We start from the raw sequence: 15,931 nt of genomic DNA, 5'->3' as shown, positions 1-15,931 counted from the left end.
CACGGATGTCAAACTCGATTTCATTGAGGGCCGCCTCCGGGTTATGTTCGACCTCGGGGCTGGGATGGGCGTGGCCATCTTGGCGTCATTTGTGTTGGGGGCACCCGTGGCCCAAGCGCTCTGCCAGTGAAATCGGGCTCCCGAGCTCCATTTTTGGCTGCGATGGCCTCCTGCAACCCTCTGCCAGCAAAAACGGAGCTCCATTTTCACTGGCAGAGGTGCTGCCGGCCAGTCCTTTGCTGTTTCCAGGGCAACCCCGCAGGCCATCTAAGCACCCCACATGTCGGATCTGGCCCGCTGGCCTTGTGTTTGACACCTCTGCTCTACCTAATCAGCTAGGAAAGATGTGTCTATTCCAGGGATGTCAAACTGGATTTCTTCGAGGGCCGAATCAGCACTGTAGTTCTCCTCTGTAGGCCAGCTTCCCTGCGCCCCTTTTTCGACCTGGACGGCCTCTGCCAGCCAAAATGCCCCCCCCCCCCGCCCCGTTTTGGCTGCTAGAGGCACTGCAGGCAGGTCCTTTGCTATTTCCAGGCCAGATTTAAGCCTTGAGTTTGACACCCCTGGTCTACTCAAACAAAAGTAATCTTATCTATTATGGTTGATCGCAAAGTCAGACAGATGTTTTAGACTGATCTGGCATTTTTGTCCTTTTACCGAGTCCTTCCCATGAGGACTTCCTGTATTGGTGTGTGGAAATTTAGAGGGCACAATCAGCAATCTGGCAACAAGCAAGCATCCAAAGGTTGAAAAGATTTACAAATAAGGTCCCGGTAATCCTCAGTTTACAGCCATTCACTTAGTGACCGTTTGAAGTTATGAAGACTTCCCCCAAATGATGCTTATCTCTTGGTTCCAATGGTTGCCTCTTCCGGCGATCACAGAATGCATTTTGGGCATTTGCCAACCGGCCCACGTTTGTGGCCGTTTGCACCGACGCATGTCTGTATTTTACGCTATTTTTTTTTGCCAGGAACTGGCGTTTACTTCCAATTTCTGACAAAAAACCGGCCCATAGAACAAAGGATTCGCCCCATGACTGCAGCGTTCGCTTTACAACCGCTTTACAGTTCGCTTAATGACCACTGTGAGGAAAGGTCTAAAATTGGGTCGGTTGCATGAGGACCAGCGTTCTGACTGTTTGGATTGTAATTGCCAGGTACATTTAAGGTCGTACGTCAAAGACTATCTACAGCCAAGTCATAAGTCAAGGACTATCTACAGCAGGGGTGTCAAACTCAAGGCCGGGTTCCGGCTTGCGGGGTAGATCTGGCCCATGAGGCCACCCTGGAACAGCGAAGGACCAGCCTGTGGTGCCCGTGGTCTGGCCAGCTCGACGTCACTCATGTCGGGAGCACCTATGGTGGCCCGAGGCTCTATTTTTGCTGGCACAGCACTCGGGCCACCACATGAGTGACGTCAAGCTGGCCACGCCCACCCCGCCGCCCCAAGATCAAACACCACCCTGATGCGGCCCTCAATGAAATCGAGTTCGACACCCCTGATCTACAGTTAACCGGCTAGTTTAGCCGCTCATTGAAGCGATATGAGACCCAACTGAAATGGGCCTGGGAAGCTTAAGAATTTACCTGAATTTGTACCCCCAGTGTTGTGGCCCGTCAGTGGCCTGTGCAGTTAGTAGCTGATTCTGACAGCGAGGAGGCTGTCGGTGCTGCGCTAGCAGCCTTTGCAGGTGGTGCTCAAGTCAGACAATGAGGAGGCTGGAGAAGATGTGGTGCCAGAGGCGGGGATTCAGCCAGGGCCTGCAGAACCTCCAGAAGCTTCTAGATGCACGAGCGCGCAGAGCTGTTAAAAGGCAGGAGTGGCTCCTCAGGAGGAGGTGGTCTCGAGAGTAAGGCTTGGGGCTAATTGGCCACTCCCCTAGCCTATTTAAGGAAGGACCACGACTGATGCAATTTGCAGGAAACAACTCCGTTCATATTCCTTCGCGTCTTGATTCCAGAAACGATTGATTCGGCTCTTGTTTCTCTCTTGTCAGTTTTCCTGCAAATTGCTTCTGGGCATTCTGCCAACCACAGTAAGATTACGGTTATCTGAAATACTGCGCCTCAGAATTGAGTTATTATTCTTTGGATTCTTGTCGGCTTATTAATGAAGTTAAATTAACAGCCCTTGTTCAGAAAAGACTGATTTAAACTGTACTTGTGTTCGAACAACTACTAAGAAGGCTCATTAGTAGTCCTTAATTAGTCAACTAAGGTTTGTACGGACTTTGTGTGTGCTGCGTTCTTTGGGGTTCGTAGCTGGGGCAGAAACACCCAAATAATTCTCTGTCTCCTTTTCTCTTGAATCCTAAGAGGGACTCTTGGTGCCCAAACCAGACCTGGCTTCCAATCCAGAAGAAGGAGAAGAAGAGCCGAGTTATATCCAGTTTCCTGTTGACAGCGAGAGAATTCCAAATCACGAAACAGGTAAGCGAAAGAGTGTGTGTCACCCTGGCAAGAATAATTTTCCGACTTCCCTTGAGCGAGATGGGATGAGTTTGGAGAGCTTGCTAATTCCCCTCAACCAGCTTTATTTTTACTGTAGGTTTATTTCAAGTATTTTAAGGCATTGTTTCGCAAAAGAAAGGATCCCAGAGCAATGGACCTACAGCCAGTAAAACTCCACAGGTAGTCCTTGAATTACGACCACGATTGAGGCCAAAATTTATGTTGCTAAGTGAGACATTTTTTAAGGGAGGTTTGCCCTGTCTTACAGCCTTTCTTGCTGAGATTGTTAAGTTCATCACTGCAGTTGTTAACTTAGTAACACGGTTGTTAAGTGAATCTGGCTTGCCCAATGACTTTGCTTGTCAAAGGGTCGCAAAAGGGGATCACATGACCCCGGGACACTGCAACCGTCATAAATATGAGCCAGTTGCCAAGTGGCTGAATTTTAATCACGTGACCATGGGCATGCCACATTGGTCGTAAGTGTAAAAAATGGTCAGAAGTCCCATTTTTCAGTACAATTTTAACTTCCAAATGGTCACTCAATGAACTGTTTTCTATCAGTTTATTGAAAGTATTTACCGTATTTTTTGGAGTATAAGACGCACCTACCTTTTTTGGTGAGGGAAAAGAAGAAAAAGAAATCTCCCTCTGCCTCTGCGTAATTTTGCCTCGTTGCAGCAAACAGTCAACAGCCTGCTTTACTTTCATTTTTGTTTTCAGCATAGCTTGATTAGCACAAGGAAAAAAAAAAATCTGCTCCAGCAATTTACCTCTTTGCAGCAAATAGCAGAGCCCAGGCCAAAACAGCTGAGAGCAAATCAGCTGAGAGTCGGGAGGCCAATCCAATCAACTTGTGCTAATTAAGCTGTGCTGAAGCTGAAAGGAACTGTTTTTTCTTGCTGTTTGCTTGCAAGGAGGTAACTGCTGCAAGGCAGAGGCCAAAGGGTGGGGGCCAGTGGGTGGGCGGGGCTACATTCGGTGTATAAGATGCACCTAAATTTTCACCCCCTTTTAGGGAGGAAAAAGGTGCATCTTATACTCCGAAAAATACGGTATATAAAGTAGTGAATGGTCACTAACCGAACAGTTGTAAGTTGAGAACTACCTGTATTATTATTTTTTTAAGGTTATGGTGCAAAAGTCACATCGCGGGAAGAAAACAAGAAGAAATTTGCGATTAATTTGTCTTTTGAATTTCACACAGCTTTGGAAAACTTTGTAGCATGTGTTGTTGAGGTGGCATTGTTTGCAAACCAAAGCACGCACAACATCTAGCCCTCTGTCAATAGGAAAAGAAGGATATATATATATATATATATATATATATATATATATATATATATATATATATATATATATATATATATATATATATATATATATTTATTTATTTATTATTTATTTATTTATTTATTTATTTATTTATTTATTTATTTATTTATTTATTTATTTATTTATTTATTTATTTATTTATTTATTTATTTATTTATTCGATTTATATGCCGCCCTTGTCCGGAGACTCAGGGCGGCTTACAATGCGTTAAGCAATAGCCTTCATACTTTTGTATATACCTGCTTAGTAGGGCTTTCGGGCCCCCCAAAGCGGTGTTCTTTTTTATACAAAATCAGCTTATTGCCCCCACAATCCGGGTCCTCATATAGATACGGATCTGTTATGGTGAAATTGTACATAGCATAACTCTGCCTGTATGAGTTGAATGTCCATTTTGGCAAGATCTTGGGACGTTGGCTCTTGATAAGAGCAACTGTTAGGCCAAAAAAAAAAATACCTTTAGATCTGCTGAGAGAGAGAGAGAGAGAGAGAGAGAGAGAGAGAGAGAGAGAGAGAGAGAGAGAGAGAGGGAGAGAGAGCAAACAGGAGATCCACAACATAACAACATAGCCTGTGCTTTTATTGTGACGATCCTATCCCCCATTACAATAAAAACAATAATTAACCTGTCATTGTTGAATCCCATTTCTCAATTGTCTGTTCTGGTTTAAGGCACATTTCCCTTAACAGTTGTTGTTCTGAGCAACTGTTGCTTCATTAGTCAAATGTATACGGCTGCCTGTCTAACCACGGGAACCCCGAGGGGGCAAACGAACGTAAAAAAAAACGAACGTCCCAGGTTGGCGTTGAACCAATCGAAAAGAAAAATAAATACCGCACCCTCTTGCTCGCTTGGCGTCCGTTTCTCCGCACCTATCTCCTGTGATCATTTGGCCTTTCAATTTACCCACCTGCCTTAGCTGTGCCATGTCCCTCCTGACTTTTCACCCCTTCCGTCCAGCGTTTAATAATAACCCCCACCCAGTGGTGGGTTGCTACCGGTTTGCACCGGTTTGGGTGGACCGATAGCGGCGGTGGTGGGAGGCTCCGCCCACCCGCCCAGACGTCATCAAAAACTCTCTGCGCGTGTACAGAAGCAAGCGCGCACACCCGTGTGCTCCCAATAGCGAACAGGTAGCGCCGCTGGGATTTGAACCCCACTACTGCCCCCACCCCCAAAAAAAGACTTCTACCTGCCATGCCAGAGTGAAACATGGCCTCGTTTTCTGTTCGTGTTCACCATTTTTCTCGACTTAGGACCCAAGGACTCTTCGCTTTCGGAGGCTGCGCCCAGACCGTCAGGAGGCGCCCGGTTCTCCCGGAACATCTCTTGCCCCCTCCGGGATTTCACGGGCTCCCACTGGAAGCATCCCCGCTGGACAGACGACGAAATCCAAGCTTTTATTGAGATCTGGGGGGACACATCTGTACAGCGAGCCCTCTTCTCCAACTACCGGACGGTCTCTCAGTTTGAGTGGATCTCATGCCAGATGAAGGCCCGGGGTTACGACCGGAATTGGCTCCAGTGCCGGGAAAAAGCCAAACATCTCCGGAAAAGCTACAAGGATTGCCTCGGAGGGCACAGCCACTGGGGATCTGGGAGGAGAGCGTGGCCTTTTTTCAACCAGCTGAATCAATTCCTGCGGGTTGAGCAGGAGCTGGTGGTTCCGCGGGAGATCGGGCGTAAGGAGGTCCAGCATCATCTCGTGGACCGCCGGCGCAAAAGAGTGAAGAACGCGGCCGGTCCGGTGGCCAAAACTGCCCAGGTTCAAGTGGAGGTAGAAGCCCGTGAGCTGCAGTCAAAGAAGCAGGCAAAGCATCCCCCTCGCTTGTCCAATGGGACTTCCCGCTCAGGTTTGTGCTCCTTCAGTGCTTTATCCATCCTTTTCCATTCGCTGATTGGCTCTCCTGTGTATGCAAGGCAATCTTTTTATTTAGAATAGGACGGGACGGGACGGGAGGGTAGGGGAGAGTAGAGTAGAGTAGAATAGAATAAAATAGAATAAAATAGAATAAAATAGAATAAAATAGAATAAAATAGAATAATAGAATAGAAAATAGAATAGAATAATAGAATAGAACAATAGAATAGAATAGAATAGAATAGAATAGAATAGAATAGAATAATAGAATAATAGAATAATAGAATAATAGAATAATAGAATAGAAAATAGAATAGAATAGAAAATAGAATAGAATAATAGAATAGAAAATAGAATAGAATAGAAAATAGAATAGAATAATAGAATAGAACAATAGAATAGAATAGAGAATAGAATAGAATAGAATAATAGAATAATAGAATAGAATAGAAAATAGAATAGAGAATAGAATAATAGAATAGAATAGAAAATAGAATAGAATAGAATAGAATAGAATAATAGAATAGAATAGAATAGAATAGAATAGAAAATAATAAGCATAGAATAGAATAGAACAGAACAGAATGCTTTATTGGCCAAGTGTGATTAGACACAGTAGGAATTTGTCTCTGGTGCATAAGCTCTCAGTGTGCATACAACAATAGTGATAGATCATTATCATGGTCATAGTCATTTACACAAAATCCATGCAGAAATAACTTTAGTTTATGCACACACACACCCCATGCATTCACCTGAACGTGGCTACCCTTTCCTTTAGGGTACAGCTATTTGTGCCATTATAGATATCCTTCAGTTTACGACCATCAAGCCCGACATTTCTGTTGCTCAGCGAGACAGTCGCTAAGTAAGTTTTGTCCCGCTTTACGACCTTTCTTGACACAGCTGTTAAGGGAATCGGTGCAGTGGTTAACTTAGTGACACAGTTGTTCAGCGAATCTGGCTTCCCCGTTGATTTTGCTCGTCAGAAGATCACAGTGACCCCGGGACACTGCACCTGTCACAAATATGAATCAGTTGTCAAGCATCCAAATGTCCATCATGTGACTGTGGGGATACTGTGATGGTCATAAATAAGCCATAAGTCACATTTTTCAGTACCGTTGTAAGCTTAAACGGTCACTAAGTGAGTTGTACGTTGATGATTACCTGCCGTTGTAAACAGCAACTTACCATAACTGAAGATTTTTGCATGTGACCCTTTCAAAAAAACCACTTCTGTTCTACGTATTTGATTTGTTAGATTTTTATCCCACCTTTCGTCTAGAAGTGTACAGATAGTCCTCAATTTACGACCGGTCACTCAAAGTTACGGCAGACCACCTGGGGATTATTTATGGCCCGGTTCCAGAGATCCAGTGGTCACTTCCTGTCACGGGATCCCATTTTGGGCATTCGGCAAGCAGGCCGTGTTTATCCCATTTTGCACCATTCTGCCAGTCACGTGACAATACTTTAGGACATTTTTTGCCAAAAACTGGCATTTTTTTTCTTTTTACTGTTACAAAAATGTCCCATAATGAACAATTGATTCCCTTAAGGACTACGGCATTTGCTTAACGACTGCGCCATTCGCTTGGCAGCCATCTCAGAAAAGGTCGTAAAATCAGGTCAGTCACATTGGTGACCTGTTTTATGGCCGTCATGACTTATGACCGTAATGGGTAGGCTTCCATTACAGCCGTAAGTCGAGGAATACCTGTAATGTGTGTGTGATCACAGGTTCTCCAGGGAGCCTGATTCAAAGCGGGGGGGGGAGGGAGGAGGAGCAGAGGTTGGGCCTTCCATTCCTAAATCCATGCCTTTTCCTACTCCTCCACACTGTTTTGGGCCTGAGAGTGGGGGGGATTGGCTCAGAGCCCTCCAGGGTACTTCTTTTTTTAAAATTACTTTATAATTTTAACCCCCCGAGTCCTTCGGGAGAGGGGACGGTATAAAAATTAAATAAATAAATAAATAAATAATATATAATATATAATATATAATACAAAAGTAAAGGTAAAGGTTCCCTTTGCGCATATCTGCTAGTCGTTCCCGACTCTAGGGGGCGGTGCTCATCTCTGTTTCAAAGCCAAAGAGCCTTCACTATCTGAAGACGTCTCCGTGGTCATGTGACCGGCATGGCTAAACGTCAAAGGTGCACGGAACGCTGTGACCTTCCCACCAAAGGTGGTCCCTATTTTTCTACTTGCATTTTTTACGTGCTTTCGAACTGCTATTGTGTTTCCCTGAAAATAAGACCTGTCCTGATAATAAGCCCAACCGGGCTTTTCAGCACATGTGATAGTATAAGCCCCACACCAACTACTTACACGCATGCGCAGCTGGTCCCGACATTTCCTTTGGTTGCTTGCCGCGCAACCAAAGTGAGTTGAGAAGGCGAGGCCAGAGGAGGGGGGAACATTTATTTATTTATTTATTTATTTATTTATTTATTTATTTATTTATTTATTTATTTAATTAATTAATTAATTAATTAATTAATTAATTAATTAATTAATTAATTAATTAATTAATTAATTAATTGAATTTGTATACCGCCCTACTCCCGAAGGACTCAGGGCGGTGAACAGCCATAGAATAAAACATACAAATACAAAATTTAATATAAAATAAAACGAATTAAATAATTTGGCTGAACAAATTTAAAACCCCAATAATTTAAAAACAAATTTAAAATTTCCATTTAAAAAGGGGAAAGACTTAGGTCAGGCCAGCTTGATGAAATAGGAAAGTCTTGAGCGCGCGACGGAAGGTACGCAGATCCGGGATCCTCCGTATCTCCGGGGGGAGCTCGTTCCAGATCGTAGGTGCCCCCACAGAGAAGGCTCTCCCCCTGGGGGCCGCCGGTCGACGTTGTTTGGCCGACGGCACCCGGAGGAGCCCCTCTCTATGGGAGTGTACTGGTCGGTGGGAGGCTATTGGTGGTAGCAGGCGGTCCCGTAGATAACCAGGTCCTAAGCCATGGAGCGCTCTAAAGGTGATAACCAAAACCTTGAAGCGCACTCGGAAGACCACTGGGAGCCAGTGCAGCTTGCGCAGGAGAGGTGTTACATGGGAGCGCCACGTCGCTCCCATCACCACCCGCGCGGCCGCACTCTGCGCCAGTTGAAGCCTCCGAGTGCTCCTCAAGGGGAGCCCCATGTAGAGAGCGTTACAATAGTCCAGACGGGAGGTGACGAGGGCATGAGTGACCGTGCGTAAGGAGTCCCGATCTAGAAAGGGACGCAACTGGCGGATCAGGCGAACCTGATGAAAAATCATGCCCTCCCCTCCCTGTTCTTTGCGCCGGCTGAGCGGCCCAACATGTCCCACCCCACCCCAATGGCAACAGCTGCCTGGCTGCTTCCCTTCCCCGCCATCTCTTTATTGAGGGGGGTGGCAGGTGGGGCGGGGGAGAAGTGGGACGCGTGTCTTATCTTTCAAGCTCCATTGCTTTCCTCGCCGTTGTGTCCAGGGAAACACGCTGTAAAAGAAAACTCCTTGCGAGTTCAATCAAACTTCTCGAACTGTGTAGGTTTATCATCCTATTTAGAGTAGGCCCTTCCTGTAAGTGAAATACATAGAAGAGAATATTTGTAGCTCAGGGTTGAATTGTGGGGTCCTTGGTGCTCTCTGAGCATAGTGGTTTTCTTATAGACGTTTCATACCAAACTAGATAACGTAGTCTGTTGTAAATGACCACACACAGAGAGGTTGAGGAAATATGTGGTAATTTATTGCTTTACAGAGTGACATTATATAGTTTGTTACTACAAGTTACAGCGTATTTGGCAGCATATCATTGGCTCACAGAATCTTCCAGGTAACTTAAATCTTTGGTTAACCATTACTGCTTGCTTAAGCACTTATAATGTTTAGCTATAGTTAAAAGTATAACATATTTATTTTTATTTATTTTATTTTATTAAATTTCTATACCGCCCTTCTCCCGAAGGACTCAGGGCGGTGAACAGCAACAAGATAAAACACATAAATATAAAAATTTAAAATAAAATAAAAACGAATTAAATAATTTGGCTGAACAAATTTAAAATACCCCATAATTTAAAAACAAATTAAAATTTACATTTAAAAAGGGGAGAAGATTTAGGCCAGGCCAACTTGATGAAATAAAAAAGTCTTAAGCGCGCGACGGAAGGTGCGCAGATCTGGGATCCTCCGTATCTCCGGGAGGAGCTCGTTCCAGATTGTAGGTGCCCCCACAGAGAAGGCTCTCCTTCCCATTTCCTCCTCTCTTGCTCTTATCCCATTTCCTCCTCTCTTGCTCTTCTTATTTACAGATTTAGGGTCTTATTTTCTAATGCCATTTCCTGGCGCCTACGTGCATGTAACCTTCCTTATCTGAGGTTTGCCATCCGAGATTAGGAAAATTCCTGCACGTATGCAAACTCCTACAGTAGTCAGTGCACTGATGATGTTACCTTGTTTGGTAATGAAACGTCTAAAGAAAACCACCAAGCTCAGAAATTGTGTCTGTTTCCAGGCTGGTTATCTTAGGTGCTTTCACCTCTCCACAATATTGTTGCCACACACTCCTTTTTAAAAACGCAGACAAAGGAAGCAGCTGCATTCATGCCGTTACACCTAGTTGTGTATTTTTCCCTTGAAAGGCCAGGAAAAGGGCTGATGTTTGCACACACAGATATGAGTCTCTGCTGAGCTCCACACACACTCCTTTAAGACGCCGGTGTTTCTCTCTTCCTTCCTCACAGGAAGCCAAAAGCCACCGCTGACCAACGCCGAACGGATGAGAAATATTCGCAAGTCCTGGCAGGAAAGGAGAGCGGACGTCGGTCAAGCCAGAGGTGGAATTGGGGACTCTGCGACCGGAAGCCCTTTCATGGACCCAGCCCTACCGGGATCCCACAAGGCTGACCCGGCACCCTCGAGTGAAATCGAGAAGGCATGGGAAGAGTGCGAAAGGAAAGCGGTGGAGAAGCTGGAAGGCTACTTACGCGAGAAAGGCTGGAAACTACAAACCGGGCACTCGAGCCGGACCGGAATTCTCCAGGATGTCTTGTCTATCGTTTGCAAGGGCCGTACGGCTCCGTCTCTGCCCGTTCTTACTTCCCCTGCCCAAGAGCCCCCCTTTTCTTCCCCGACGCCCCGTTCTGAAACATCGACAGAGTCCCAAGTCTCAGCAGAGCCGTGCAAAAATTCAGAGGCCTCTTCGGCTTCTCCTCCTCCTCCTCCTCCTCCTCTTCCTCCCTCTTCTCAGGGCAGCTTGTCGGACAGAAGCATTCGCCTGAAAAGGAAGCGTTCTCTGCCGGCACGGTTTCAGTGCTGACCTCGTTTTATTCCCTTTTCGGGTTTGTGCGTTAGCTGGTTAGTTGGATCACACCCTCCCCTCCTCAGGATTTGGGCTTGGGTGTTTTGCCCTTTCTTCCCTCTTTCTTTACAATCGTAGAATCGAAGGAGTTGTGTTAGATGCTGGCTCCTCCACGACAAAATAAATCCGAAATAAAACTTCATTGCCTGTTTGGTGAGCCGCGGTAGTGCAGTGGATAGAATGCAGTACTGCAGGCTCATTCTGCCGACCGCCAGCAGTTCAATTCAAGGTTGACTCAGCCTTCCATCCTTCCAAGGTCGGTGAAATGAGGACGCAGATTATTGGGGGCAATAGGCTGACTCTGTAAACCCCATAGAAAGGGCTGTAAAACACTGTGAAGCGGTATACAAGTCTAAGTGCTATGGCTATCTTGGTCATTTGTGTAAGGTTGATGAGATTTGGAGTACTATGAGCCTTGGTGGTGCAGCGGTTAGAATGCAGTATTGCAGGCTAACTCTGCTGATTGCCAGGGGTTCGATCCTCACCAGCTCATGGTTGAGTCAGCCTTCCATTCTTCCGAGGTCGGTAAAATAAGGACCCAGATTGTTGGAGGGGGATATGCTGACTCTCTAAACCGCTTAGAGATTGCTGTAAAACACTGAAGCGGTATATAAGTCTAAGTGCTATTGCTACTGGGGACAGTGAGGAGTTTGGGGTGTCAGTAATTTCCTGACAGGACATAGCAGCTTTCCTGGAATTCATGCAGGGTATCGGGATCAGCTCTGCAGTTCTGTTAATTTTTTTTTCTTTTTAAGTTTACTGAATTTTTATTCCATCAAACTCCCAGTGAGTCGGGGTGGTTTAATTTGGCTGTTTTTTTTTTAAAAAGTAACAGTCAGTATAAGGAGCACAACTGGTTTAACTTGTCTGCTATAATTGCAGTTACAACAGGCAAATAAATTTGCTTTCTTGATAACGGGGTAAATCAAGTTAATATCTTGAAAACTGGTAACTCCGAGTAGTCTTCAACTTACAGCCATTCATTTACCAACTGTTTGGAGTTAAAATGGCCCTGAAATGGGGACTTAACAACTGGTAAATGTATGATCTTTGCAGCGTCTCCACAGTCACATGATCAAACTTGGCCACTGTCATGGGATCACGTGATTGCCATTTATGACTTTCCCAGCCGTCTTAGGACAAGCCCAAGTCAATGCGGGAAGCCAGATTCGTTTAACCACTGCGTGGTTCACTTAACAACCTCAGTGATTCAATGAACAGCCGTGGTAAAAACAGAAAAAAAAAAAAATCAGACACAACTCGTTTCAGTGCCTTGCTTAAGCAGTGGAAATTCTGGCCTCAATTTGTGGTCATAAGTTGAGGACTACCCGGAGAAGAGCATTCTCTGTTTTGAATGTTTTTCCTCAAAAAAATTTTTTGAAATGAATTACCATTTTTTGGGGACTATAAGATGCACTTTTTTGTCTCCCAAAAGGGGGTGAAAATGTCTGTGCGTCTTATAGACCAAATATTGCTGGCTGTTTTTTTGCCTCTGCACACCCCGTTTGAGGCGGCTTTTTACAGCCTGTTTTTGAGGCTTTTTGAGGCCTGTTTTTTCCTCGAAAACTGGCTGAAAAAAGCCTCGAAAAGGGGCCGAAAAAAGCTTCAAAAATGGGCTGGAAAAAGCTCCGCAAATATGCCGAAAAAGCCTCAAAAACAGGTTGAAAAAAGCCTCAGAAACAGGCCGGAAAAAGCCTCAAAAACGGGCTGCCAAAAGCCTCAAAAACGGACCAAAAAAGGTTGGGAAAGGGCCGAAAAAAGACCTGAAAGAAGGAGGCCAAAAACTTTTTTTTTTGTTTGTTTTCCTCTTCTAATTTTGGGCACGTCTTATAGTCCGAAAAATATAGTACTAGCTTCTAAATGTGTCAGGAGTCAGCCATTTTTTTTTTCCTGTAAAGGGCCAGATGCTGCCCCTCCTCTGTTTCCACAGGCACATCTGGCAGATGCACCAGCCGAGGGGCACAGCAGCCGTCGGATGGTGCCATCTCACCAGCGAAGATAGGGTGCCCCACCTGTCACACTTAACGACCGTTGCCGTATCTCCACGGTCACATGATTTACATTCAGATGCTTGGCAACTGACTCATATTTATGATGGTTGCAGTGTCCTGGGGTCATGCGATCCCCTTTTGCGACCTGACTAGCAAAGTCAATGGGGAAGTTGGATTCACTTCACAACCCTGTGACCAGTTTAACAACTGCAGTGATTCACTTAGCAAACGTGGCAAGAAAAGTCATCAAATGGGGCAAAGCTCACTTAAAAATTTTTTTTTTAATTTGATTTATATGCCGCCCTTCTCCAGAGACTCAGGGCGGCTTACAATGCGCTAAGCAATAGCCTTTTCACTTATCAACATGAATTCTGGGCTCGATTGTGGTCGTAAGTCGAGGACTCCCTGTATTTAGGACAGGTGCAGGTACTGCAAATACAGTTGTCCCTGTATTTAGGACAGCTGAGGTAACCTGACCTACCTGGCCAACTTCCAACAAGCCAAATAAATGGGGAAACCAAAAAGGTTGTAAAATTGGGGATGACTCACTTAACGACTGCATCGCTTAGCAACGGAATTCTTATCCTGATTGTGGTCAAAAGTAGAGGGCTTCCTGTGAAAAGGATCTTTTCCGCAGGGCCTTTCAGGATGAAAATCATGGAGTTTGGTAGGTTGGTGACAGCCCTTTTTATTTTTTTTTTCCTTGTAGGCAAGTGACTCATATTTATGACTTGTGATGTGCCGGGGACACGTGATCCCTTTTTATGACCTTTTGAGGAGCAAAATCAATGGGGAAGCTGGATTCGCTTAAGAACCGTATTACTGATTTGTCAACTGGTGATTCACTTAACAACTGTGACAAGGATGGTTGTAAAACGGGGCAAGCTTAACCAATGTCTCGCTTAACAATAGAAATTTTGGGCTCGCTTGTGATCGTAAATCAAGGACTTCCTGTACCTTGAACGCTTGGCAGCTTGAAGATGTGTGGACTTCAACTCCCAGAATTCCCCAGCCAGCATGAATAAAACGTGTGGGGATACCTCCGGTACCGTGTTTGTTAATGCTAGTAAAACAGTTGTTAAGTGAATCTGGCTTCCTTCCCCAATTGATTTTGCTGGTCTAAAGGTCGCAAAAGGGGATCACATGACCTTGGGACAGAGTAACAGTCATAAGTGTGAACCAGTTGCCAAGCATCTGAATTTTGATCACATGATCGTGGGGATGCTACAAAGGTCGTAACTCTGAAAAAGGGTCATAAGTCACTTTTTTTCAGTGTTGTAACTGAACAGTCACTAAGTGAACACTTATAAGTAAGTCGAGGACTGCCTGTATCTTCTAGCAGTGTCTTGCGCCGTCAGCCATTCAGTCGTGTTCGATCCCCGGCCACTCTAGGCTGAACCATAGAGTGGCTGAGGGTCGGACATGACCGAATGGTTGACTTACGACGAAAGACACTGCTAGAAGATATTAACTAACATGGTGTTGGAAGTATCCCCACACATTGTAGGCCACTGTGAGAGACCAGAAACTCAGCCCATGTGGCTAGTCATCTGAGAAAAAGCATTTTGAGTGACTTGAAACTCCACTTTTAACAAACTAGCAATCCTAGGTTTCATTAACCAAGGGATGGAATCAAGATGATTTTAGGGTTGATTTTAAAATTTGGATACTGATTTTAAATTGACAAGTTTTAAATGATGGGCCAAATTTATTAATTATTTTAAATCTATTTTTAATTGCAATGTTATGTATAAATGTTTTTATTTTGGCTGTTCACCGCCCTGAGTCCAAAAGGAGAAGGGCGGTATAGAAGTTTGAATAATAAATAAATAAATAATAAAGATCGCGTGAAGTACTAGTACCGCTTGTCTATGGAGGTTCTCCATCATCCAGGTCATGGTTGTCCCAAAAGTGCTTTTTCAAGAGGCAACTGGACTTTTTGGTTTGTTTTTTTTTCATTGAAGACGTTTTGCTTCTCATCCAGTCAGAACCGAAGAAGCTTCTTGGGTGAGAAGCGAAACGTCTTCAAAGAAAAAAACAGAAAGTCCAGTTGCCTTTTGAAAAAGCACTTTTGGGGACTATAGTACCGCTTTGTAAAGCCTTAGTAAGGCCACCCCTGGAATACTGGATCCAGTTTTGGTCACCATATTATAAAAAAGATGTTGAGACTCTGGAAAGAGTGAAGAAAGGGGCAACAGAGATGATTAGGGGAATGGAGGCTAAAAAATATATAAAGAACGGTTGCTGGAACTGAGTATGTCTAATTTGATGAAAAGAAGGACTAGGGGAGACATGATAGCAGTGTTCCAATATCTCAGGGGCTGCCCCAAAGAAGAGGGAGTCAAGCTACTCTCCAAAGCACCTGAGGGCAGGACAAGAAGCAACGGATGGAAACGAATCAAGGAGAGAAGCAACCTAGAACTAAGGAGAAATTCCCTGACAGTGAGAACAATTAAATCAGTGGAACGACTTGCCTTCAGAAGTTGTGAATGCTCCAACACTGGAAGTTTTTAAGAAGAGATTGGATAACGATTTGTCTGAAGTGGTGTAGGGTCTCCTGCTTGATCAGGGGTTGGACTAGAAGACCTCGATGGTCCCTTCCAACTCTCTTATTCTGTTATTTTCTAAGGTTCTGTATTGACTCTGAGATGGAACATTAAAAGAGATCGTGTTGAAATCTGTGTATGCCTTACTTTCTTGAGCTTGCTCAGCGGAGCTGAATTTTCTATAAAGACAAAATTATGTTTGCGCTAATGTATCATCCTTGGTCTTAAGTGATGTTCTGAATTTTAATTTTTGAACTTGTCCTGCTCTTGTTACGAAGTGTATTCAGTGTCTTCAATCTTAGAGCGCATGGGCGTGCTGCCTCCCAATGAGAAAGATTAAAATAGACAAAACAAGGCAGCGTACAAATAAAAGTGCATTGCAATTTTTTT

At 44.5% G+C, this 15,931-nt stretch overlaps 1 protein-coding gene and 1 long non-coding RNA gene across 5 annotated transcripts in view; one reads left to right on the top strand and one right to left on the bottom strand.

The window, feature by feature from the left end:
* Positions 1–15,931, top strand: part of LOC117662571 (zinc finger protein 18-like) — a 35,213-nt gene that overhangs the window by 15,950 nt on the left and 3,332 nt on the right. Inside the window, exons 6-8 of one of the 4 annotated variants that reach the window (XR_015731748.1) lie at positions 2,319–2,432; positions 5,047–5,643; positions 10,388–11,260. Coding sequence is in view for 3 of the 4 variants with exons in the window: in XM_060691257.2 (XP_060547240.2) it covers positions 2,319–2,432; positions 5,047–5,643; positions 10,388–10,962 (1,286 nt within the window). In the remaining variant the exon portion in view is untranslated. Of the gene's footprint in view, positions 1–2,318; positions 2,433–5,046; positions 5,644–10,387; positions 15,673–15,931 lie in introns of those variants that run through there. The other 3 variants (XM_060691257.2, XM_087884223.1, XM_060691259.2) reach the window with 3 other exon arrangements.
* On the bottom strand, positions 4,349–7,409 carry LOC148115854 (uncharacterized). Its single transcript, XR_015731790.1, has 2 exons — positions 6,407–7,409; positions 4,349–5,697 (listed from the first exon to the last, which is right to left on the bottom strand). It is a non-coding gene; the product is annotated as an uncharacterized LOC148115854 (long non-coding RNA).

This window comes from Pantherophis guttatus, chromosome 2, assembly GCF_059756535.1.
Source record: "Pantherophis guttatus breed Tessera chromosome 2, ASM5975653v1, whole genome shotgun sequence".
Lineage (NCBI taxonomy): Eukaryota > Metazoa > Chordata > Lepidosauria > Squamata > Colubridae > Pantherophis > Pantherophis guttatus.
The sequence above is the reverse complement of the archived record's forward strand: the minus strand, read 5'-3'. Positions and strand labels throughout refer to the sequence as shown.